The sequence below is a fragment of the Tribolium madens genome, unplaced genomic scaffold (genome assembly GCF_015345945.1).
Source record: "Tribolium madens isolate multiple individuals breed KSU strain unplaced genomic scaffold, Tmad_KSU_1.1 Scaffold_3;HRSCAF=73;Tcas5.2_LG2, whole genome shotgun sequence".
In the NCBI taxonomy this organism is placed as follows: Eukaryota; Metazoa; Arthropoda; class Insecta; order Coleoptera; family Tenebrionidae; genus Tribolium; species Tribolium madens.
In genome coordinates, this window is record NW_025401006.1 from 9,319,968 (window position 1) to 9,344,290 (window position 24,323).

General features: G+C 36.6%; 5 protein-coding genes across 13 annotated transcripts in view; 2 read left to right on the plus strand and 3 right to left on the minus strand.

Annotated features, from left to right (window-relative positions):
• Positions 1–1,644: 1,644 nt before the first annotated feature.
• LOC123006975 (INO80 complex subunit C) lies at positions 1,645–2,325 on the plus strand. The gene has a single exon (XM_044401953.1). It carries the CDS (start codon positions 1,718–1,720, stop codon positions 2,075–2,077), a length of 360 nt encoding a protein of 119 aa, XP_044257888.1. The 5' UTR covers positions 1,645–1,717; the 3' UTR covers positions 2,078–2,325.
• Positions 2,094–3,696, minus strand: LOC123006974 (cytokine receptor-like factor 3). Its single transcript, XM_044401952.1, has 5 exons — positions 3,382–3,696; positions 3,049–3,333; positions 2,573–3,001; positions 2,341–2,520; positions 2,094–2,292 (listed from the first exon to the last, which is right to left on the minus strand). Exons 1-5 carry the CDS (start codon positions 3,601–3,603, stop codon positions 2,134–2,136), a joined length of 1,275 nt encoding a protein of 424 aa, XP_044257887.1. The 5' UTR covers positions 3,604–3,696; the 3' UTR covers positions 2,094–2,133.
• Positions 3,697–3,890: 194 nt separating this feature from the next.
• Positions 3,891–12,208, plus strand: LOC123006973 (serine/arginine repetitive matrix protein 1). 3 transcript variants are annotated; one of them, XM_044401949.1, is made up of 8 exons: positions 3,892–4,058; positions 4,692–4,822; positions 4,877–4,980; positions 5,528–5,654; positions 10,498–10,950; positions 10,999–11,308; positions 11,361–11,638; positions 11,684–12,208. In XM_044401949.1, the coding sequence occupies exons 3-8, from the start codon at positions 4,878–4,880 to the stop codon at positions 11,952–11,954; spliced, it is 1,542 nt and encodes a 513-aa protein (XP_044257884.1). In that variant the 5' UTR covers positions 3,892–4,058; positions 4,692–4,822; position 4,877; the 3' UTR covers positions 11,955–12,208. The 3 variants fall into 3 exon arrangements, with proteins under 3 accessions (XP_044257883.1, XP_044257884.1, XP_044257885.1); XM_044401948.1 differs by having other exon boundaries at positions 3,891–4,822; XM_044401950.1 differs by lacking the exons at positions 4,692–4,822; positions 4,877–4,980.
• A 6-nt stretch (positions 12,209–12,214) lies between these two features.
• On the minus strand, positions 12,215–16,146 carry LOC123006972 (putative helicase mov-10-B.1). Its single transcript, XM_044401947.1, has 16 exons — positions 15,836–16,146; positions 15,680–15,783; positions 15,349–15,457; positions 15,115–15,298; positions 14,930–15,066; positions 14,773–14,882; positions 14,612–14,725; positions 14,449–14,560; positions 14,217–14,401; positions 13,977–14,165; positions 13,649–13,927; positions 13,140–13,602; positions 12,951–13,093; positions 12,775–12,901; positions 12,545–12,721; positions 12,215–12,499 (listed from the first exon to the last, which is right to left on the minus strand). Exons 1-16 carry the CDS (start codon positions 15,845–15,847, stop codon positions 12,278–12,280), a joined length of 2,667 nt encoding a protein of 888 aa, XP_044257882.1. The 5' UTR covers positions 15,848–16,146; the 3' UTR covers positions 12,215–12,277.
• Positions 16,147–16,733: 587 nt separating this feature from the next.
• LOC123007223 (1-phosphatidylinositol 4,5-bisphosphate phosphodiesterase epsilon-1-like) overlaps positions 16,734–24,323 on the minus strand; it is a 79,316-nt gene continuing 71,726 nt past the window's right edge. For all 7 annotated transcript variants that reach the window (XM_044402396.1, XM_044402393.1, XM_044402395.1 and 4 more), the window contains 10 exons: positions 23,281–23,573; positions 21,948–22,145; positions 21,720–21,873; positions 21,533–21,667; positions 21,293–21,477; positions 20,762–21,230; positions 20,261–20,713; positions 20,037–20,209; positions 19,810–19,943; positions 16,734–19,759 (listed from right to left, as the gene is read on the minus strand). In XM_044402396.1, the coding sequence (XP_044258331.1) occupies positions 17,469–19,759; positions 19,810–19,943; positions 20,037–20,209; positions 20,261–20,713; positions 20,762–21,230; positions 21,293–21,477; positions 21,533–21,667; positions 21,720–21,873; positions 21,948–22,145; positions 23,281–23,573 (4,485 nt within the window). In that variant the 3' untranslated portion in view covers positions 16,734–17,468. The remainder of the gene's footprint in view (positions 19,760–19,809; positions 19,944–20,036; positions 20,210–20,260; positions 20,714–20,761; positions 21,231–21,292; positions 21,478–21,532; positions 21,668–21,719; positions 21,874–21,947; positions 22,146–23,280; positions 23,574–24,323) is intronic.

Consider the following 24,323-nt stretch of genomic DNA (forward strand, 5'->3'; position numbering starts at 1 on the left):
AAATTTGACATTTCGCCACAAGGGTAGGTTTATGAGAAAGGGGTGGGGATGGAATACGCTCTTGATGAATTAACGTAAAGATTGTTGTAAAAGTTGTAAGCACGCTGATTGGTCAACTTGAAGTCGGCCATTAAAATAATGCCCGAAACCATAGTGACACCAATCACTTGAGATTTTTGTATTCATTCAAGAATTGAATGTAATTGATAATGTAAAATACTCTTAATTGAATTTTTAATGAAAATAATATAGACTGTGATTGGTCCGATTGCAAACGACCATGATGATGATATGACAAACCAATCACTTTAGAAACTTTGGTTAATTTAAAAATTTTATTTAATAATATATTTTATTGAACCATAATAAAGATAATTAAAAAATAACATTGCCAATAATTGTAAACACTTAGAAAATTATTTCGAAAGTACTTCGCCAATACAGTCCCAAAATTCAAACATCATTTTTGAAATCAATATTATATTGATAATATACAGGGTGTTTCACATAATTTTACGAGGCCTGCGCCTGTAAGATGCAATCAAGAATACATATTCCGTTACGAACTCGATTACAAATTTTGAAAAATTGTATAATTTTCTCTAGTTTGTTCACCCTTTAAAAAATTACAACGTTTTTAGTAAGTTAGTGATTAAGATAGATAAACTAGAATCATATTCATGCCGTTTCTTGATAGAACAAATGACAATTGTTCCTGAAAAACTGCAGTTTATCATTATTAATCAAACAGTGATTAGTTTGACAACTACTGTCACGGGTTTCCAAAAATTAAATAGTTAGAAGTGTATTTTTTGTATCTAGTGTTTTGTGACTTTTGTATATTTGGCTGCGTACATTAGACGCAAGCCTCGTAAAGTTATGTGAAACACCCTGTACTGATATTATAAGAAGAAAGATAAAAAACAAAAAGAAGATAAGCCTGAAGAGGTGATGACAGACGTTATGAAAGAGATTGTAGCGAAGAATGAGAAGAATGGAATGGAAAAGAAGAAAGGGAAAGCTGATGAGGATAAAGATGAAGTATACAACGCTGAAATGCTTGAAATAAAAACTAAAGAGAGACAGGGAAGTAAGAGAGAACGGAAGGCCTAGGCGACATCTACCGGTTTGTAACTACGATGAGAGGTCTTTATGAGTACTAAAAAAGAAAACTTGATTACCTTTACCAGTTTTTGTATGTGTTAACTAACAAAAAAGTATATATTTTTTTTTGATAAATCGATAAAATTATTGATAAATAAGCACAGTTTGGATTTTATTTGTCTTCAATGAGATAAAATAATATGCAGGCATGGGCCTCTTCTCTTTGAAGTGATAGAAGTTGCTGCTAATAAACTAAATATATAATAGTAATAAAATAACTAAAAAACTTCGTATTAAGAAAAAAAAATTAATTGTATTTTATTAACCCCCTTTGACAAAAAAAAGTCTGTAAGCGTCCATGTGTACAGGCACCTGGTTTTGAATTTGCGAAACTTTTTCAGAAATTATGTGTAAAATTCTAAAATTGAAAAAAGAAAACATTTTATTTCTGAATTTCGGCAACCAATTATACACATGCGACAAAACAAAAATAAATAGGAGATTGCGCTGTAGTTTCCAAACATTCATTATTAACTTTGACAGTTAACCTTACTTTTTTAAATCGTTTATTGTCAAAATATTTGAATTGTTTAAGTGCAGCGTGATGTGAAAAATGAGTGCTGAGGAAACACGGACAGAACCGAAACCGGTTTTCAAAACCGCATCTTTTTATCACAACTCGAAAACAAATGTTAAAAAACGCGCTTGGAAATCCCTGAAACAAATCATTTCTACTGAAAAGGCACTACCATGGCCTGAAAACGTTGTTCATTACAGTTCCATAAATGCACCTCCTTCATTTAAACCAGCTGAGAAATTCTCAGATTTGTCTGGCTTACCAGCTCCATATACTGATCCTCAGACAAGACTGCGATTTGCAAATAAAGAAGAATATGCCACACTTATAGGACTTCCAATGGACATTACAGCTGGGTATTTAGCTTTAAGAGGAGCAAGTAGTATTGTAGGGTAACAAAAAGAATTTAAATTTAAAACATTTTTATTTATGAGTATCATTAGGTAAATAAATTATTCAACCATTATTTTACTGGCGGGCGACTTTAAAAGCGCGGCAAAATATAATTTATCTGTTTTACATATTTGCCAGTCATAAGTTACTTGCTTATTACATGTATCAATATTAACTCTTACTTTATCATCATTGATTAATTCACACATAAAACAAATCTGAAAAATAAATTTTATTCATTTTACTCTGAATTGTGTTTTTGTTACTTTTAATCCTTTGGCAGCTTCAGGTAACTTGGTAGACTTTTTTACACCATCAACATAAATTTCACCAGTGGTATCAAGAGCAAAATAGCTGTGACTGCTTGACTTAATTTCTTTAATATCAGTAGCATCCTTGGCGGCAACTAATGCAATAGTAGAACATTTATTATCAAACTCTAAATACTAAACAAAATTGTTAATTAGTTACATTTTACAGGAGACCCAATAAACTTACCGAAAACTCAACAGAATATCCAACAGCAAATTGTGGTCCATCAGACAGTAATAAAGATGGCATTTCTTTTACAGGTGTGGCAATTTTATTGCCATCAGCAAAAACAAAATCTTTGTTACTAGCCCAAGAGAATGGTTTGATGGTTGTTTTAGTGACTTGAGGCAAAGACCATGGACTCCAATCACTTGAGCCTTCAAATTTACAACAAACTCTAAAAGAATACAACTGATTGGGATGTAAATCCTTCACTAAAAACTGCGTTTCTGCTCCCACATAACAATCAAAAAAATTTGTTTCCAAGTGTTTCTCAGAAATAACATCACCGAATGCTCTCTGCAATCGAAATTCTTGAATATCAACACAACGCTCATCATCTACACTTTGCCACTCTACCAGAACAGCACCAGGTTTTTCTACAGTTTGGCTTATCTGAAAAATATAATGAAATCATGATTAGTTGTACTCAAGTAGTTTACTTGAACTGGTGCAATTCTGGAAACGTCTCCAAATTGAGAGCAAATGTCCAGTAATTCTGATTCTAAATTTGGTTCATAATGGAATGAGATAAAAGGCACTTCTTTGAGCTCTGGTATTGCAGGAAGACTTCCAAGAAAACTTGATTTTTGGCTGAATTCATCCAAGTTTTCTCTACTACTATTTAATAAAGACTGACCCTCTCTTATAAGTTTCTTGGTCTTTTCAATATTACTAAAAATATCAGATCTACTTGCTTCTAAAGGGGCTAAGCTTTGTTTCCTTGTCTAAAATGATTTATCTTTATTTTAAGTCAATTAGATTTCCATACCCACTTTTTGTACTTTTCTAATTAGAATATCCTTACGATTTAACAAAATCTCCGTCAGGTTAGTTAAAAGATTGCTGAAAGTGGTTTCAATGTTTCTCTCTGATTCTTTGGAAGTGTCGCAAATTTGTTTTTCCGCATTTTCGAGCTGTTTGTTTAAATTTTCTAAGTGATTTAAATACGACTTTGCCGCGTTTAATGTTTCTACTACTTCATTCTTATCGCCCATTATTAGTAAATAAGTTATTTGATTATTAGTGATTATTATAACCTCAAAAGTCAAAATGGAGATAAATGAAATGACATTTGAACATTTGGGTGGGTCATGCGCTCGAACTATATTCGGGTTTAAAAAAAATCGAAAATAAATAAAAAGTACATTTTTGTGTGATGTGTTAAGATTTTTGAAAAAAGATTCTACTATATCAATTATAAGCAGTTATGTAATAATATATCGTCAAATTTTAAATTAGTGCCCACGAGATGTAGGCCAAAGATGTAGCATACATTATGAATTTTAAAGCGCATGCGTATTCGAGATGTGTCGCTGTGCAGTAATGTCGACGTTTAGCATATGAAAATTTCGAAAAATCTCTATAAAATCTTGAAGAGATTATGGTTAATCGGCCACAAACCTTCGCCGATAAGTTTGTGAAACGAATGTAATAAATTTCGTTTGGAAAAGTAAGTGTTTTGTTAGTGATAAGTCGTGATTTTATGTGTATTGATTTTGGGTTCGTTGTCCTCGTCGACGGTCGGTTTTAAGCGCGGGAAATTCAAAGTTGTCGGTATCGGCGATCGATTTGGTCGAATTTGGACGTGATGCGGTTCAAACCCGGACCTGAGTGACTTGTGTGAAGTTGTTCTATTTTTATTGGTGCGGTTCGAGGGAATTATTGCCAATTTCGGACAATCCGAACGGAACTGGAAAGTGTGACGTTAATCTTAACACTATTTTTACCAAATTCCGCACAAGAATAACCGGCGCTTCTTTCAAAGGAATTTTCACGTTATTTAGATCCAATTTCAGGTCCTGTTAATGCGAAAATTCGTCGGATGCATCTTTTTAACTCTAATTCGAGGAAAAAGGATTCATCCTGTCGTTTCTGAGTGCCTGATGAATGATTAAGACTTGTGTGAATGGAGACAGAGTGTGTTGGTCCTAACAGCAAGCTTTTGCACTAACTTTTCTTTGACAGCAATGTCAATCGACCGAGTTGCCGTTATAAACCACATGGCTTTTGTTGTCGCGCTTGCCATGTGGTGCGTAACATTGGTGGTTTCGGTAACACCTGATAACGCGTGTCGTGATTCTAGCGTGGCCGTGACTTGCTCACCGACGCGCGATCGTACCCCCACGGCCCCATTCTCGGATCTTGGCAGAAAACTACCCCCAGATATACGCGCTCGTTGACTCCACACGGACTTATCTACATCTAGCGGGACACGTAAGTCCGCGATATTTCGTTGCTCGCGAAGGATACATGCTGGTTTTCCAACAGGATGTCTTCCAGAAGGCGGAGTCGTAGCAGAGAACGCTCAAAAAATTCAAACGCCGGGTCCAAATTGAGAATGGACACCAAACCACAAACACCTAGAATTACAGGTACCAACAGTAGAGTAATCTCACAGTTTTCTTAGGAGTAATGTACACTGTTCAGCAAATTTGTTATTGTATAAGTGTAATTTTATAAGAATATCAGCTTTCTTACAAGGTGGGAATAGTTTTCTGTCCAGAAAGAAAATTTGCGAATATATTTTTTGACAAGGGGTTAAGGGTGTCGATACATGATTGAAAACTTTTAATTTACAAACACGTACTACTCATTGTATAATTTTTTGATTGATCATTATAAAATCATTTAATTTACGAGCTATTTAACTAACCATTAGCATAATGCCTCAGATAAGATTGGTTTATTTAAAATTAAATTTTATCGAAATTGTTAAGTTTTAAGTCAAAAAGTCTCAAAAATATCTCTTATTATGCAACAGATTATTTGGAGTATTTCCAAAGTCACAATTTTTGTTTCTTTGTGCGAAGTGTAATATTTTTCTCATTTTATGCGAATTTTATCGATTCAACTTCTTCCCCTTTTATAATAAAATTATTTAATTTGTTAATACAAAGGAATGAATTGATTTTTTTTCAGATCCTAGTTTACCAGCTGGTCGAAGACGTGAGATTGACACCGTAATGAAAAAGGCACGTGCATCACCGAATTCAAATGCTTACTGGGATAAAAAGTTATTAGAAGTTGAAGCAAAAGATCCGAATAGGTAAGAGTAATAAGGCACCAAAGCAATACTTCCCAACACTATCTAACACCTAAATCCAACATTAGACGAAAGTGGGTGCATTTTTATCATTTTTTAAGGTACTGACTGAATTTAAAATTCATTTCAATTATTATTGGAGGGATTTTTAGAAATTACCATTTGATGAAATGTCTACCAGTTTTACGTATAATCATAATAATATTTTTCAAGCACCAAATTATGAAAATTTGATGTGTCTGTTTTATACCCTTGCATACAGGGTGCGCCAGAACTCGCGCCCCAGAGAAAAATGTCTAGTGCCGGCGGCAATAGGTCGCCAAAAAGTGCAGCCGAAGAAGTAACTTTTGCTTGCATAAGAAAGTTATTCGACTCTTAAATCCACCAATTCCAGAAGGGCACCTCAAGGTGTGATTAAAAAATTATATCGGTTGCTAGGTTACGAAAATAATACCAATTTGGCCAGAATTAAAAAAAATAGCTGGTCTACTGTAATTTTGCGTTTGACATTTATCGTGATGTGGGTGACGTAACCTGTTAGTTTCCAGTATTTTTCTCGCTGAAGAGGTTGTACACGAGTATAATGAGACAAAATCGTTAATTATTATCAACAGTTATCGAAAATTATTTTGAAACATTCGGGAAACTTCTGATGAACCAACTTCTCTAAAACTTCTTCACAGGTATTGTTCCTTCTCAACTTTTTCTTCGATCTGATACAGATTAACAAACCGATAAATGAATTTTAGAGCTTGAAAACACTAGTTTTAGTAATGCACTAGCATTATCCTTATGAAACAAAGAAGCAAGTGAGAGTGAGAGACCAGAAAAACATGAAGAAGTACGCAAGTTTCTTTATTTACTTGAATGCAAAATTAACAGAAAAATGTACTTTTTAGAAAGGGAGTCACGTTATGTTGAAATTAGTTGATATTATTGACAAACCACATGATTCCCCAGAAGACCAGCCCACAAATTCACCAAAAAGCGTTGCTGAAATGCCCTCGAAATTAAAACAATAGCAAAAATGCTAATTTTTCGTACTAAATACAAAAAACATCGCAACATTCTTCTAGATTTTTTAATGAAAAAGCAGCCAAGGGGTTATAGTAAGTTCATGTGAGTGGAAGAAAACAACAATAAATTGTTGTTGAAATTTTGAGGTTAGAATTTCTACTGGGCAAGAATGCCTAAATACGAGAGTAAAACTACAATTTTGATATTAAAATTAGTAACCTGTTTTATTTAAGCACAATTTCTTATAAAAAGAACATTTTTCTGTTAATTTTGCATTAAAGTAAATAAAGAAACTTGAGTACTTCATGTCTTTCTGGTCTCTCAGTTTCACTAACGTCTGGGAACAGCGATAACCGTGGTGTCACCTTGAAAGAATAGGGGGTTGGTCTAGCGTCCGTGCCCGGCGATCACAATTGCTTCTTTATTTCAAAAGGATAATGCATTAGTTTTCAAGCTCTAAAATTCAATATCGGCTTGTTAATCCGTATCAGATCGAAGAAAAAGTTCACAAGGARCAACACCTGTGAAGAAGTTTTAGAGAAGTCGGTTCATCGGACCAGAATGTTTGGGAATCGAGTTTTCAAAATAATTTTTGATAATTGTTGATAATAATTAACGATTCTGTCTCATTATACTTATGTACAACCTCTTCACCGAGAAATATTCGAGAAAAATACTGAAAACTAGCCGATTAAGTCACTCACATGACAGTTGACAGAAAATTAATAAATTAAATGTGAAAATTACAGTAGACCAGCTATTTTGTAAAGTTCTGGGCAAACTGGTATTATTTTTGTAACCTAGCAACGGATATAATTTTTCAATCACACACTGAAGTGCGCTTTTGAGATTGGTGGATTTAAGAGTCGAATAACTTTCTTATGCAAGCAAAAATTACTTCTTCGGCTGCACTTTTTGGCGATCTATTGCCGCTGGCACTTGACATTTTTCTCTGGGGGGCGAGTTCTGGCGCACCTGTATACGAACTACATAAATTCCCTATTGCATATTATTTCTCTCTTATGTACCAGGGTTGTTTGATAAATGTGGTAAAATTCCTAGTTAAAGAAAAATTTTTTGGTAACAATAATTTTTATTTTTCAATATAATCTTCATTAAGATCTATGCACTTCATCCAACAATTTTCTAATTTTTTTAACCCATCGGAAAAAAAAGATTTTTGTTTGAATGAAATCTGTCTTCACCAAGCAAAATTTAGATTTGGATGTAGCTAGAAGTCACACGGTGCTAAATCTGGTGAATAGGGTGAATTTGGTTCTAATTCAAATAATAATTTAGTGAGTGCTGAAATCTCCCTTCGGGAGACTAGTCAACAATCGCGGCACCTATCTTGCACAATTTATTTTCATATGCAATTTTTCATGAAAGACAAATGTACCCGTTTAGTGGAGATGCCTACAATTTCAGCAACTTCCCTAACTTTCACCCGGCGGTCTTCCAAGACAATTTTGTGGATTTTTTCCACAATTTGTGAAGTCATGACGTCGACAGAGCGCCCACAGCGCGCTTCATCTTGGGTAGATGTTTGACCCCGTTTAAATTCGTTTATCCAGAAATAGATAGTTTTCAACGAAGGTGCAGAGTCTTCATATACTTCCTCTAGTTCTTTTTTACCTGAGCGGCTGTCCATTTTTTAAATAAAAATGTTTTATTACAGCGCAAATTCTTTTTTTTCAATTATCGAAATTTGTTCATACAACTTATTTTTAAAATTTTCTATTTGTTTCAACCAGGAATCACTTTTTGTTGAAACTCTGACATACTTACTCTGAAAGATGACATACAGTGCCGGCCAAAAGTAAAGAAACAATTGAATTTTTTATTTATTTTTCATATAAATATGAGAACGAAAACGATTTATGTGCACTAGACTTACTTTTCCTTAAGATATTTTTTTATAAGCTTTTTGGTCAAGTTGGTTTTTGAATACAGTGAACTTACTTACTATTTTGATAAGGACAAAAGTAAAGAAACATTTTCATTTTACCTATTGCAAAGTTAAATACAACGTCGGTGCAAAACAGTTCCTACAAAAATTGTTCTTTAATTATGCCTAAAGGAGAACAACTGTCTCAAGACTTGAGAAAAGTAATTATAGACAAATTTGAGGCGGATGAGAAACAAATTGACATTGCCAGGCTGTGTTGTATCGAAAACAATTGCCTTATTTAAAAAAAGAAAAACTTTAGTAAAAAAAAAGTGGAAGACCGCGTAAAACGGATAACGTGACTGATAAAAAAATTTAAAGAATTTCTCAAAATAATCCATTTTTATCTGCTGTTAAAATAAGACAACAAATTCCAAATGTGGGTATATCAGTGAGGTCCATTCGACGAAGACTGAATGAATTTGGACTCTACGGGCGAAAACCAGCAAAGACACCGTTTATTTCTGCCAAAAATAGACAGCGCAGATTGGAATTTGCTAGAGAGCATTTAAATTGGTCACCTACTCAATGGAAAAATGTGTTATTTTCCGATGAATCAAAGTTTAATCTGCATAGCTCAGACGGAATTCAGTGGGTAAGACGACCAAAACAGGAAAGATTTAATCCTAAATACACAAAAGGGACTTTGAAAACATGGTGGTGGCAGCGCTATGTTTTGGGGTTGTTTTTCCGGTCACGGAGTAGGACCACTCTACGTTATTGATGGAATAATGGATAGATTTCTTTATCTTCGTATTTTAAGAGAATAAATGCTTCCTTTTGCTGAAGATAATATGCCACTGAGATGGACTTTTCAACACGATAATGACCCCAAACATACAGCCAAAGTTGTAAAAGATTGGATTTTAAAGGAACAAATACCTGTAATGCAATGGCCTGCTCAGAGTCCCGATCTCAATCTTATTGAGAATCTTTGGGACCATATTGATCGTCAATTAAGAGAAGAAAACAGTCGAGGTTTCAATTCAAAACAAGAATTAATCGAAGCCGTAAAAATAACGTGGGAAAACGTAAGCTTAGAATATATTAATAAATTAATCGATTCGTTGCCGAAAAGATGTGCTGAGGTAATTAAACATAAAGGATTTGCAACCCATTATTAAACTGTAACATTTATATGTAATTATAGATTTATTGTTTCTTCACTTTTGTCCCCTGAAAAAATAAAATAAATTTTTCATTCAACAACAACTGTTTAATTCTTACTAAATTCTGTAAAATATATTTAAGAATAACCCAACAAATTACTTGTAATAAATTATATAAAAATCAAATACACCTACAATGAAATATTTAATATTCGCAAATGTTTCTTTACTTTTGGCCGATAGTGTATCTCACTTGCGGTTCGCCAAATTAATTGACGCACGTGGTCATAGTTTTTTACCACACATATCAAACAACCCTCATATAACATGTTTAAAAACATGTTTTCATTGATTAAAATTGCTTTTCAGTTCAAAATCTTCACATTCCAATGGAAATTAGATTTCTTGAGATTCTGAAATGTAAATTACATGAGACAGTGATTACAGTGAAAGAGCACTTACAGTTTTAGTCGGATCAAATTTTCGTAATATGGTACTTCAAAAAACGTTTATACGAAAAAGTAAGACCGATAGAAACAAACTAGTTTCAAATTTTTTTGCATAAAAAAAAATCAATGGCGAACGGGAAAGTGCTAATAGAAAAACCCGAATATAGTCAAAAAAGGTTATAGAAATTCAAGTGTGGTTGTTCCAAAATTTCTCCAATAAGAACAAACACCCTTTTTCGTGTAAAACAAGTGAAATTTCTTGGACAGTGTAATTAATTTGGGTTTGGATGAATTCTATCTTTGTGACAAACATCGTTTCGTAGGTGGCGTCATAGCGGTTACAAATCGCTGTACATTGACGGTTCTTCATCGCCGTCGTCTGGACATCGAAGTCGTTCAAGATCTCCGACCGGTCGCAGATCGCCCCCTCGCCGTTCGCCAGTTGGTCGTCGATCGCCCCGCTCTCCAATCTCACGTCGTTCGCCTCGTTCACCAATCACTCGTCGATCGCCTCGTTCGCCGCCGCCGCGTCGTTCTCCCATAGGTCGCAGGTCACCGATTTCGCGTCGTTCGCCCGTCGCTTATAGCCGATCGCCGGTCGGTCGTCGTTCTCCGCCTCCCGCAACGCGTTCCCGACCTGCTCGACCTCGTTCGCCGCCACCACACAAAGCCTCCGGTTCTGGACGACGATCAGCGTCGGCAAGTTCAATCAGCAGCTGTTCGGACGATTCGTGTTCGGTGTGTTCGCCAAAGAATCATCGACATCCGAGGTCGAGGTAAGAACAACATACATATTTCTAAAGAGCGGCCTAAAATGGTCACAGATCTCGTTCGTTTTCGGTGCCACGATCTCGGAAAGGACAGGCAAAGACCGCGTCGCCGGCGCTCAAGTCTCGAGTTCGTCCTAGACCCCCTTCGCCGTCTCCGTCGCCTCCCAGGCGAATGCCGAGGCCGATGACGCCGCCGCCAGCACGGAAACCGCAAAAGACGAGCTCGTCGGATCGACCGACGGATCCGAGGAGGCAACCGCCCCCTCCAAGGCCTCGAGGGAGGACAGGAGAAGTGATCGATGTTACTGGAGTAAAACCTCCCATGAAACCTGCCAGAAAACCGAAGGAGAAAGGATCTGAACCAGTTAGAATAACGAGTACGGAATTGTTCTCTTTAAAATCGTCTGTGGTTGCAGGTTTTGTTAACTAGAATTAAAAAGGAGAGGACGAAGAAGAGAACGGGATCTCCGGGAGAGTCTTCAGGTTCGGAAGATAGCGATACTTCTTCTACTTCACCAATCGTTGCCACCACAAGATTGACTTTATCAGAAAGATTCGGGAAAATCGCTCAGTGGAGTGCCGATAGAGAAAGACGTGACATTGAAAATATGAGAATTACAAAGACAGGAGGTGATCTCAAGGTTATGATAGAAGGAGAAGATTATATTTATGGAAGTCCGCCTCGAAGATACAGGTAAATTAAAATGAAAAAGTTTTGAATTTGCTATTGTTTTTATAGTTTGTCGCCAGTTCCGGCTGGTCATTATCCGGACGAGCTTCTATCTTCGGGTCCGTCAAGACTGGCAGCTTGGGACGATGTTAGAGTGCGATACCAGTATTATAAAGATCTTGGATATCTTCGAGATTTATCGTTGGATGATTACATCAAGTGGGAAGAATGGTGGTATAAATATCAAGATTGGCTTACAAACGAAAGACACTATGAACACTGGCTTAGTACTCAAAGACGCCGCAGGAAACGGCTTCCTGCCACACAAAGATTGAATTAAGAAATTTACGATATAATATAACAAATTTAACTTGGGTTTTTTTCGACATAGTGACAAGAACAACTGGTTATGTGATAACTTTAATTTTTTGCTGTTTGACATATCTCTTAAGTTAGGTAAGTATATCCTTCTAATTTTTTATTTTGTTAAGGCAATTGATTTATTTAAAATAATTTATTGTATTCTTTTTCTTTTTTAAATTGTACATTATTATAATTGTATCAAATTAATTGAATAAAATAAGGTAGCGCCCATACATGTTTTACTTGGAAATAAAATTTATTGATAAGTAAAATCTCAGTTTATAAAAATACAAAAATATGTTAATTGTGGTACTGATCATCTTTACTCTTGAATCTCTTTGTTCTTCGGACGACATCAGTTTTAAACACATTACTGGAATTTTCTAATTTGTGTCCAAAGCAGGTATCATGTTCCGTACATGCTTGTATAAACCTATTCCACTTGTGATCCGTCCTTAAAACTGGCGTGTTTCCGATAACAATTAATTTACTAATCGCTCGTGAGATGGCCACGTTAAATCTCTGTAAAACCGTGTTAAAAGAGAAGTTAACCATGATGAGCCATACCTGATCATTCTTTACAAAACCCAGATTATATTTACGATCATGCAACAGCAAAGAATGTTGCGCTCTGACTGTACTAATTATTATGATTCGTTTCTCGCGGCCTTGGAAAGACTCAGTTGTGCCAACTTCCACATCTTGATATCCTTTATACATTAATTCTTCTTTGATTTTAAATACCTACAAATATTTGTTACAGCTTACACGAGAAAATGAGTGTAATTACACAATACTTGACGTTTGTATGGTGTAACCACTCCGATTTGGTCTAGTCTAACTTTGTATGCTTCCACAAGAGGTAGGTTTACTAAAGCCCTTACATATTTTACAACCATTTCAGCTTCAGGTAAATTGAAAAAACTGAAATTTATATCATTTGTAGAGCGCGCAAGAGTAAACGGTTATGTACCTTGGCGACGAGCCTTCTTTTTGCTCTTTAGCACTAATTGCACAAAATTCAATTGCTTGACCCTGATTGTTACACGATGATGCGATTTTTGGATATATGGGAATGTTCGCAATTGGGTCCTGTTGTGCGATTCTGGACACCGGCTAAAAACTTAACAGTGCAAAATAATCAAAATTTGAAAGAATATACCTGTAATAAATCATTGTAGAACAAATTGTTCGGAATTTCTAAAATTCGGGGATGTGACCTGAAATTCAATCTGAGCATGGTTATGAAATGGGTGTCGTAGCTCCTGGTTGTGCGGTTGATTTGGTAGACTTCATATTCCATCAGTCTCTCTAACAACGATTTACCCAGGCCAAACTTTTCGGCAGATTTTGTTACCATTGGGCCTAACTGTTTAGGATCTCCTGCTAGGACCACTTGCTTACCAACACCTGCAAGTGCAATCGCAATATCAGATTCAGGCTCGCTGGCTTGAGCCGCTTCATCTATAAAAACACAATCAGGACGAAAGTCTTTGGCGTAGCGACCAATGAGAGTTAAGGTTGTAACCACAATTCTGTACGACAGGAGCTGATCAATTGCAATTTTTGTAAATTCGTCATCTTCCATGTTACTATAATCTTTCAATTCTTCTGTGATAGTGGTTCTGAAAATAATGTTATATTGGAAATACCGGAATGTGTACATTGAACCTCTCTCTAGTAGAAGAATTAATTCGTATCAATTCTTGTGTGGTACAATGAGCAATAAGTTTTATTGCCAACATATCACAGGCGGAATTTGCGGGCGCACACACAAGTATTCGCTTTTTTGTGCGTTTTTTAATCTGTAAAATAGCTTCCACTATAGTTATGGTTTTGCCAGTCCCGGGAGGCCCGAAAACGATATAAGGAATGTCCTGAATGTTGTTGACGATTTTATCAACTGCATTTTTTTGCTCTGGGTTATTTGCAATTGTCTTATTAAACAATCTGAAATCGTTAATTACTAAATTACTAATGAAATATTTTATTAACATACTGCGAGTTATCTAATGGATGTACATTTGTTGACCTCGGAAGTCTCCTTTCAACAGGAAAAAGTTTCGCTACTAAACCTGATGATACGATTTTATCGACTGCCGCATGCATTCTCTCAAATGCTAATCGACTCATCATAAACGCAACATCCAATTCAATATTTGGATTTTCCCGAATGTACTCCAACAATCTGCAGAAAGGTGTTGACGATTATTTTATTTTGTTAGTTGTTGGTAATTACTCATCATCCACGTGAGATATTTCCACAGTTTTCTCGTTAACTGCTCCAACAAATCCCTTGTAGGCAGTGTGATCGTTGGTGATCCTAATCCTAATAAAATCACCTACTATGACAGACGGTCGTTTTTCAGCCAAACCCGGTACCACAAGAATTAAAACATCATCATCTCTGAGAGTCATTGTTACCTATTGATAACACCAGTAACCAATTTTTAATCGTAGATGAAACTTACTGCTTGCATGTTGAACTTCATGAGCATCAAAGCTTGAGCTCTTTCTTCTAACCACAAAACCACGTGCCAAAATCGGTTGTAGTTCTCTTTTGTTAAATGGGAGACAAGTTGACTACACATTAACTTGTGTGAATAATTGGCCAAAACTCAGTTTTTTCCTTACCTGAGAGAACGTAAAGTATCTTCTTCAGTTTGCTTTATTCCAGTGTAAGAACCAATACCGTACGTCAAAATTTTCATATACTTTCGAGGAATTGGATATTTATCTTGGTAGGGACTAAAAGTTTTGTTTTATAGACTTTTTCTATTACTGACTACACTTACAGTTCTTTAGTTGTTGGAACTGTCTTAGTGACGTCTTTCCAAGATTGCGATGTAAATGGACTCTTACCCTTCTTTTCATTTTTTTTGCCTTGAGCTTCAACTATTGTTAACTTAAAGCACTGTTAAAAATGGTTCATCATTGTTATTTCTAACTTACAAACGACCGAACTATCGTAAACGATTTCTCCTTTTTGTCAATGGTTTCAGTTTGAATATCACAAGTTAGGGGGATTTTATAACTGGCTCTTGCTAAAATGTCTGTTTGAAATTTCACTCTGAAGGTATACTGTTCACCTGAACTTTGACACAATTAGATAAAATAACACAAAATTTATTGTTAACCTTGTTGAAGGCGTATAAAAGAACTACGGTCTTCGCCAAAGACATGTGGATGTATGGCGTTAAAATAAGATGAGGGATGTATTATATTTGTACTCGTAATGTAAATAGCATCATGTCTTGCATTTTGAATTGTGCATTTGTAAGTTATTGTACTGTTATGTAATCTTAGTTGTTCTGGAGAGACCTGAAATTATTCGCATAAACAGGATAAAACTACTTTAAAGGAAATCGTACCTTTGTTGTATACTTTCCTTTGTAATACGTAAAATCGAACTGAAAGTTATTTAAAGGTTCTGGTGTTACATTTAGACGAACACCATGTCTGTCACTTATCAGAGCTTTTCTGAAACGATTTTTGTATACTTTTATATTTTAATAAGATTTTTAAAAGACAACAGGCATATTGATTGCTTAATGGTTTAACTAGACAATTGATTTTCCGTAATATTTTTTATCAAAAACTACATTGATACATTTAGATAAAGGGACAAAAATCCTAGCAGATATTATTTTTTTAAGGAAAATGTAGAAACTGTCTTGCATTTAATACTCATGAGGTACTTACCTGTACTCATTATAGCTGAATTTTGCGAAATAAAATTGATGATTTAGTGTTTGATTGTGTTGGCTGTTTTCTCTAAAGTCATTACAGATGGGACAACGTAATGCCTTTAAACAAATTCTTTTAAACAAATTCCATAAGAGTTTTTACAAGACTTACTTCATCATCCATGGCATTCAAAAGTCTCAGGGGAATCCCTCTAGTTCACAATCTCGCGTCGCGATAAACTAAACATTCTGTGACGAATGAGTACGAAAATCGATCACGAAACGATTTAAGTAAATCGTGATAACGAAATAAAAATGTAGATACGATAAAAAACAAAAGATATGACATGAAGCACAATAAATAGTTTAACGAACCTAAACAATGTTAAAATTCATTCCGTGAAATTTATCAACTTACACTACATACATACATACTTACTAACTTAGACGTTCATACGCGATAACTGTGCTTGCTCATGTGCAGTTTTTCTCTAAATTCAATGTCATCATGTGTATTGAAATGTTGGTTGCCTCTTGACTGCTTATTTCCTCATTAAAAATTAAGACTCACTTTACATAAATAATAATTTATTATTTTTGTAGTCGTAGGGCTGTAATGTGTAGGAGTTTAGTATTGTTAGATCATAAAATGAGCTCAAATTTTTGATAGGTCGTCTTTGGTGGTAATATCTTGATTGTTCATTGAAATGCATGATTCATAACTTTATTATTCACACTATCAGTTTATTTTATCAGCTGACGATCATAAACGTTATTTATCCGACTGCTCGTCGGATAAGATATTAGTGTTGGAAACTTCTTTCATTTCATCCAACTCGAGGGTATGAGGGCTAAACCATATAAATTTTTTTAAATGCTTGGTTTTGCTGTTTTTTTATAACGAATGATAGAAAATTTATTATTTTTTGAACGCAATATATTTTATAAATCGTTAAATATAACAATATTACGTAAAAACAATCATTTCAAGTTTGTACTACAAAGTAACAGTATATATTTTCGTATATGTATAATATATGATATATTTTATAAATTACATCAATGCAAATATGGTACAAGAACGATTATTATAAATTTATGAATACTGCAAGTTGATCTTTGGGATATGTTAACAAATAAAATTATCTTCGAAAAAGTCAATAAATATTATCAGATATGAGAAACATGATAGAGACAATTTTATAAGTACATTATCCATTAGTTAAGTACGTATTATATTTCTTCTTTTTAAATATAATTAGCTATCATTTTTAATTTACTAATATTTGTTAATAACAATAAAATTAATAAACTTTAATAAATTATATAAACATATTAATATAATAACATCACAAAAATCGTCATTAAGGCAAAGTATAACATCTTTGAGAAATGTTTACATAACAAGACTGATGGGGTCGTAATAAACTCTTTTCAAGAAGTGACAACAAAAACAATAATAATTTACATACCTACCTAAATAAATTTAAACTCTTACAATTTGTTAATTAATGTTCTTTTACAATTTCTCTTAAAAGATTTTTGTTTTTATTCATGACCTTTACAATAAAAATACAACTAAAGCCATTGCATGGCTGCAGCTGAAACCACAATAGTTTCATTTAGAATCAAAAGTGCCAAAATATCACGAAACACAAAATGAAGTAGTAGCAAAATAGTTTTTGTAGAATACAAATTTTAACACTATCTACATTGCTACATCTATTCTACTTTAAAGCTGTTATTAAGAATACAAACATCTGTCAAAGTATTAATAAAAATGCACTAAAAGTTTATTCCAGAAGTCATGATTTCCACTCTTTGAACTTTCTTAAAGAAACTTTCTTAAGTCGCGACACAGTCGCCATTAAATCCGATTCTTTGCTCTCTTCATCACTCAAAGTTTCACCTTCTGAATGCACCTCCCTTTGACATTGCTGTTTTTGCACAGTGCTGGTCGTAACCGCCGTATCCTTCTCCGAGTTGACCTTTCCTCGAGGTATGGCTTTGCTCCGGGAATCCTCCCCGGTCTTGCTTTTCCACTTGGACGTCGTGGGGTCACTCAACGCCACTTGCACCGGCACTTTAATACTGTTTGTAGCCACACTCCTCGCTACGTTCAAGCCGCGACTAATCCGGTCCAATGTGGCCAGTCGAAGACTCGACGTGATCCGGTTCTTCCGAAGAGATGTCGGTGTGGCATTAGCTCTCTCTTGCATTATAAACCTCCCAATAGTCTGCCAATGCGACTGAGCGCTGTAGACATTTTCGTCGTCAGCAAGGGCGCGACTGGTACTATGACTCGTCCCTCCCCATTCCAACTCCTCGACGATGACGAAATTCATTGGGTCCTCCAAGCGGCGAGCCTTGACGAGGGCTTGGGCAAGCACGTCTTGCGCGCAAGCGTTCAGAGGGACTTTCAAAATGGCGTACGGGATTTCCGGTGATACGTTATAAATACACACGAGGAAAGTATCGTTCTCCTCCCAGGCGTTGCAGGGGGCCCCGTCGGACTTGCGAGCTTCGCGTTCTCGATTTGCAACACTTCGGATTGATGATAACCAGGCCCGACTGCTGGGGTCGTCACCCATTCGTTTGAGGATGAAACGACCTTCGCCCTTCCATTGGGACTGGGCTTGGAGAGGCCGCTCGTGCAGGTCTAAAATGCGTTGTGTTGCTGGCAAATTATGGTCTTTTTTCTCCCAACCACGGGCCACTTCTTCGACAAGAATGTAATCATTGATTTTGCTCGCTGGTATGTTGGCTTTTTGCAAACACAACAGGAGAACGTCTTGAGTTGTCGACTCTTGGGTTATTTTCAAAATTGTGTAAGGTTCTTCAGATACGACGCCGTACACCATTAGGAAAAACATGCGTCTTTTGACACATAGGGGAGTCCCGGAAATTCCCAAATAGGTATGGTCAGTGTTTGGGTCGACTTGGACTTCAGTTTCAGGTTGAGTTCTTTCCAAGCCGTCTCGATGCTCCGTATTTTCCAAACTTTCTTCTTCGACTCGTGAGTAGATAAATAGAGTTGACATGTGTAAATACTTGTTTTGGGGTGATCTAAGACGTAAATGTCGGTAACCTGGTCTTAGACATTTCATTGGTAGGATTCTTTGGGCAAGTAAATGGTTACTCGTAGCATCTATAACTGTGAATCTTAAAAAGGCCAAGTCCTGGAAATGGACTTTAAAATGGAACGTGTCGTTCCAAATCGGGTTTAGGGCGTTCTTCTGCACAACTTTGGTCTTCTGTTTGTTACAATCGACCGGAATTCCGATAATTTCAACTTCAACATAAGTACTAAGATTGACATTGCTCTGACTAACGTACTGTCCTGAAACTATATTGATCACAACCTGAGAGGAATGTAACCCATCGAATTCCTTATCCCAAGGGTTGAATCTCCGATACATCACATGGGACCTATCCCACATCACACTGGGTTTACTCACATACCCACATTTTCCATTAATTTCGAACATTGTAGTATTTAAATGCATGGAAGTATCATCAGTTTGGTAATTCAGTGCTGCCATTTGTAAACCAAAGGACCAGAAAATAACCGGATTGAAATTCGACGAGTCGATTCTCATTCCAGCTGGATACGTCCTCATTAACTGAGTCTGTGTATGGGCAACTACTCCCAGGGGTTGCTTTCTACAGAGTCTTTTCGCAGTGTTTTCATTTATTGATGAGCATTGATAACATGGTAAATGCACATTGGGACGCACTTGTTTCATCTCCGTTTCAAGAATCGTAGCATCTGACTCGTTCGAAGCCCCTCCTGTTGAACTTATATTCGACGCTGAACTACTTCCGGTCGTGACAATCGAACTTCCGGAACTTGACAAGACCGTCCTTTGACGCTGTTTCACCGAACTACTAGGACTTATCGTGTTGAGACCGCGGAATTTGATGGCTTGGACATAAACGACCATGTCGGAGAGTTCTTTAGATATTTGGCTGCTGCGTTTTTTTAGCTTGTCATCGGGGGCGGCACGTTTTTGCGAACTTGTTTTGGAGACGGTGTGAGGGACTCCATACGGGCGTGGGGATTCATTAGCACTGAGAATTCCGTGAATTGCTTTTTCTGCAAATAAGGCGAATGAGGGATTAGGTTCTGAAAGTAGGGAGAGTTACCATCGATATTGTCTTCGTCATCTTCATCATCGTAGTCGTCATCACTGAAGTCGTCATTGAAGGAACTACTACTGGTGTTGCTTATTATTGAACTGGTTCGGCCAGGGACTGAATGCCGGATCCCGGAACCAGGTCTATAAAAGGTAGGTATAAACAGAATTTGTGTTAACTTTGATCAATTGCTCGGGTTTCGGTTTCTTAATTAATTCTTAATTAATTAATCTTACCTGCCAGGCGTGGACATTGCAGAGAAACTTAACGGCGCAGGCACTTCCATTATTAACTTTTTATTTTTTATAAGAATTCTATTTTTTAATTGTTCTGGTGAAGGCAACGACGGTTCATCACTGTAGTCAGTTTCAAATAAGAAATTTGTAACTAACTTCTCCCCAAAAACTCTCTGAAAAAGTTGATTTAGAGATGGGGACTTTGTGAATGTGTTTAGTGTTACCTGAAACACGAGGGCCATTCTAGTTTGTTGCTGTAGAGAACAATGGTTTTCTATTGATAGGATCACAGGATAAGGAGAAGTAACAAAGGCATTTTTATCAATCGTCTCTACAACAGCATTGAAGGGTATTTTGGTGGTGAAAGTGTGTCCGTGGTAGATCATCGGAAAGCCGTCGTCGCCGTCCCAACAATCCAATTCGACGCATCTGCAGCCTGTCAATAAAACTTGACTGTATAACTCGACAGACGATTCGCCTTTGAGCTGGTGTCCCGTGAGGTAAGTGTTGTGAGACGACGCCACATAATACGTCGACATTGGCCTACCCATATCACTTTCATTAGGAACTTCTCGTTCATTGACAAAGGCGTAATTGTCCTTATCCATTAGGTATCTTGCAAAACCCTCAAAGGACAAGCAGTTCTGTGCTCGCAAAGTTGCGTCCGATTCGTGTCTCTGGAACCGAGCTTATCAGAGCGATTAGACCTCGAGGGGACCTCTTACATGTATCAGTGCTTTTACTTGTTCCTCTGTCCAAACTTCCATTTGTCTGGTTTCGAGAAATTTCGTAAAAGTCGACATCGTGATCACTTGCGAGTTGTTGGTATCAATTCCGGCGCAGTTGGTGAAGATGCTCGCCGCGGCGATCGCGTCGAAGATTTTCTTTTGCGAATTGACGACGGATCCTTCGAGTTCGGCTCGACTGTTGCGCGTTAATAAGCCTAATTTTTGCGGTTTCTTCGCTTCCACTTTTGTTTTGACACCGTTTACTTTTGTTGAAGTATTCACAGCCATGCTTCGATAAGATATTGCTAATTGTTCGAAAAGATCTCGTAAATCTTTTCGAATTAATAAACTAAACGAACGAAAAAGAGTCACGAAATCTACAAAGTCTAATTGAGTATCGTAGAGGATTGAGCCGACTCGAGGATGCCTTCCGTGCCACAAATGCTCGTTCGAGCCGTGGCGGTCCCTGCCAAACAATTGCATTTGATTTTGCCAATTACGAGTACTCTCATTCTCTCAATAGCTCACCTGTCGAATTTCGGTTGAGAGGAGTTGTAAGCCAGTTGTCCCAGACTGTGGTGTCGCGAGACATCAGGCTGGTGGTCCGGAAACGTCGTCGGCGTCGACTGTCTGTGATGCGTGGGATTCCTCCAATAGCTACTTTCCATGCACATCGTCACCGGTTCGACAAACTGACTCCTCAAACTACGATCCTACACACACACTAATTAAAAACAATTTTTTAAGCATAGTTTACGCTTGCATTACTTTAAACGTTTGATTGCTGAGAAGCTGTTTCTTTTTTATCTTCATCGAAACTTCGCGTCTTAGAGCTCCCGATGGCTCTCCAGCTTGATTCGTACCTGTCACACCGGCGAGAGACCAATCTCTACCCCCAAAAGACTGAGAAAATCAATGAAAAGCGGGAGCTTTTTGATTAAAATATTTGATTTACCCGAATTGCGTCTGCCGCTAAGGGACCACAACAATATCCGTCTTCGTGATAGAGTTGCATGTATTGTTCGCGTAACCAAAGAAGACGTCTATCAGACAAGGTTTGATGTCTCGATAAGCCGCGAATCAGCCAACATAAACCGTTGAACCACACCCTGAAGGCAAAATTAATATTTACAAACAACAACTTTTCGCATTTGTGATTCTAAACATCAGCTTTTATAGCTACCTGCATATAGCTGATGGGCATACGATGTAAAATAGTCTATTGTCGCTCAAACTATACCCGTAGAGGATTGTAAGAGCGCATTCGTTTCCTGGTTCGTGCGTGAGGCCGTACCTACGAGCTACTGTCGCTAGCTCTGAGTCCTTTTCGGCGTCTCTTCCCCCCAAATGGACCTCTTTTACTGCCATTAAATCCAAGAATCTGAAAATTTATGTTGACCAACAATTATTTGTCTCTTTTTATAACAAATTATATTTCAAATTTCGCGGGTATTGTTAATACATAAAAAAGTAAGGTTATGAAAGGCCAAAATGATAAGTTTATTTAATAAATAATGAAAATTTTACATAAAGTCGTAAATAATTGACGCCCTTTATTGTGTCAGTCATTGTTTTTAAGAAAGGGATTTTTTGATTTATCTACAAATACCTATTTCTTATTTTTGGGGGTTGGTAACAAACTCAACAAATAAATAAATTGTCAGCAATCTGTCAAAACGTTTTGAAGTTTGAATTTTGAACTCAACAAAGTTGTCACAAAACCGGTTACAATCGCACCCGTATTATGGATAAAGAGCTTAGTAATCAAAAAAATCTCGAAAAACTCCAAGACAAAAGTTTGAGCGAACTCAAAGAGGAACATTTTCGCTTATCGCGCGAACTGGAGGAGTGCGACATTAGATTTGTACAATTAAGTCAACAAGAAGAGGTTCTCACGAAACAAGAAACAATACTAAAGAAACAAGCACACGATCTTAATGAGACTATTACCAGGAAACATATGAAACTTGAAAATATACAACGGCAAACAGAGGAAATCGTCAAAAATTTTATTACGCAAGTAAATACTGCGTTGGATAAGCATAAACACACGTTTGAAACAAAAGAAGAAGCGGCTGAACGAAAACGGAAAATGCGAAAGGAACGTGAGGAAAGAAGACAAACATATTTAAAGTTGAAGGGAGAAGTCTGTGCTCTGCTCCTGTTCAAGGAGTATCAAGAATGTGTTATTGCAGAAATGGAACGCGTAGAGAGGAGTGACGAAGGGGCTTCAGGCCCGTAAATGCAATAAACCTTTCAAAATTATTTAATTTAATTCATTAAATTTTTGTATTAATTTGTTTTTTCCCATAACTCTTGTTTGTAAGTCTACATTAAGTCACCAAAGTTGTTGTATTGTTAATAATAAAGTCAACTCGGATCACATGAGTTATACGAATTTAGTCCTAGATTATTATTTTCAAATTCAAATAATGTTTCTTGTAAGCTAATCTGTCCGCCTAGTGCTTAAACCTTTTCCGTGTAAAATAAATGTTATGTAAAGCTGCCTTCGTTACCCGTCATCCAGTGTCGTTCCGGTAGATTGTTCGCCGGAAGCTTGTAGCGCCAGTTTCGTGAGTAGGCCCGGAGCTAGAGTCTCTTCAGGATTGAAAGACAAATTAAAATCAGTTGAAAAAGGATCGGAATCGTTCGTATTGCCGGCCTTCAATCCACTCCAACTTGGTCTAACCCACGTCAACGTCGTCGACGACCGGTCCAGCCTCAAGTAGAATAGTGTGCCGCGAACGCCGGGGGGAGACGGTCCTTCGACGCCCTCCCATAAAACTGCCGTACTTCCGTGGTGAAGTATCTGAAATAACGAAGGCAAACATGCATAAGAGTTCGTTACGACACGCGCCAATGGCACTTGGCGCCGAAACGGGAACTAGGTCAAGGTCATTCCTGCTGGTGCATGAAAACACTGCCCATTCGGATGATGCCTGCGACTAACAAAGGGGGTGATTTGTGAGGGATGAGATTTATAGGGGTTGTAGAAAAAATCATGCAAATTAGTTTTGAACGATGTTTTAACATGTACATAATTTGAAACGTCTGAGAGAATTTTGCAAGACGCGTGTACGTTTAGTTTTAATTAGACAAGGTAGCGAGGTAACTGGAACTTTTTTAGACCGATGAGACGTTTTGGCTATCCCGGCGCATCCACCATTTTCAACAGTTCACATGGTATATGGACTAATATTGGGCACAATCGAATGATCTTGACTATCGAATAATCATTTATCGAATGATTTGAACTATCGAATGAATCATTCATTAAAATTCATTCATTTATTTTATCCAATCGTTTGAGCAAATAAATGGTGGTAGAATGATTCATTCAATAGTTCAAATCATTCGATAACTCAATCAAAATCAAAAGAGCCTGCAGAAAGAGTTTTTCAAAAACAGGACAGTGAATGTCTAAAAGGCTCTCAGGATTCAACGTTTTGATTCATGTATTTTTTACTTTGAATGATATTCAAATTTATCTCAATTAAACATTAATTTTTAATTTGTGTTTCGATCTAAAACATAATTTATTTATTAAAAATGCACTGTT

Coding starts and splice junctions, on each gene's coding strand:
- LOC123006975 (XM_044401953.1), top strand. CDS start 1,718: ATGAGTGCTGAGGAAACACGGACAGAACCGAAACCGGTTTTCAAAACC.
- LOC123006974 (XM_044401952.1), bottom strand. CDS start 3,603: ATGGGCGATAAGAATGAAGTAGTAGAAACATTAAACGCGGCAAAGTCG. Junction 3,002..3,048: donor CCAGAATTGCACCAGTTCAA/GTAAACTACTTG, acceptor TATATTTTTCAG/ATAAGCCAAACTGTAGAAAA. Junction 2,521..2,572: donor GATATTCTGTTGAGTTTTCG/GTAAGTTTATTG, acceptor AATTTTGTTTAG/TATTTAGAGTTTGATAATAA.
- LOC123006973 (XM_044401948.1), top strand. CDS start 4,878: ATGTCTTCCAGAAGGCGGAGTCGTAGCAGAGAACGCTCAAAAAATTCA. Junction 5,655..10,497: donor GAAGCAAAAGATCCGAATAG/GTAAGAGTAATA, acceptor ATCGTTTCGTAG/GTGGCGTCATAGCGGTTACA. Junction 11,309..11,360: donor AGGAGAAAGGATCTGAACCA/GTTAGAATAACG, acceptor CTGTGGTTGCAG/GTTTTGTTAACTAGAATTAA.
- LOC123006972 (XM_044401947.1), bottom strand. Junction 14,883..14,929: donor TTACGATAGTTCGGTCGTTT/GTAAGTTAGAAA, acceptor CAGTGCTTTAAG/TTAACAATAGTTGAAGCTCA. Junction 13,928..13,976: donor CATCCATTAGATAACTCGCA/GTATGTTAATAA, acceptor TAACGATTTCAG/ATTGTTTAATAAGACAATTG.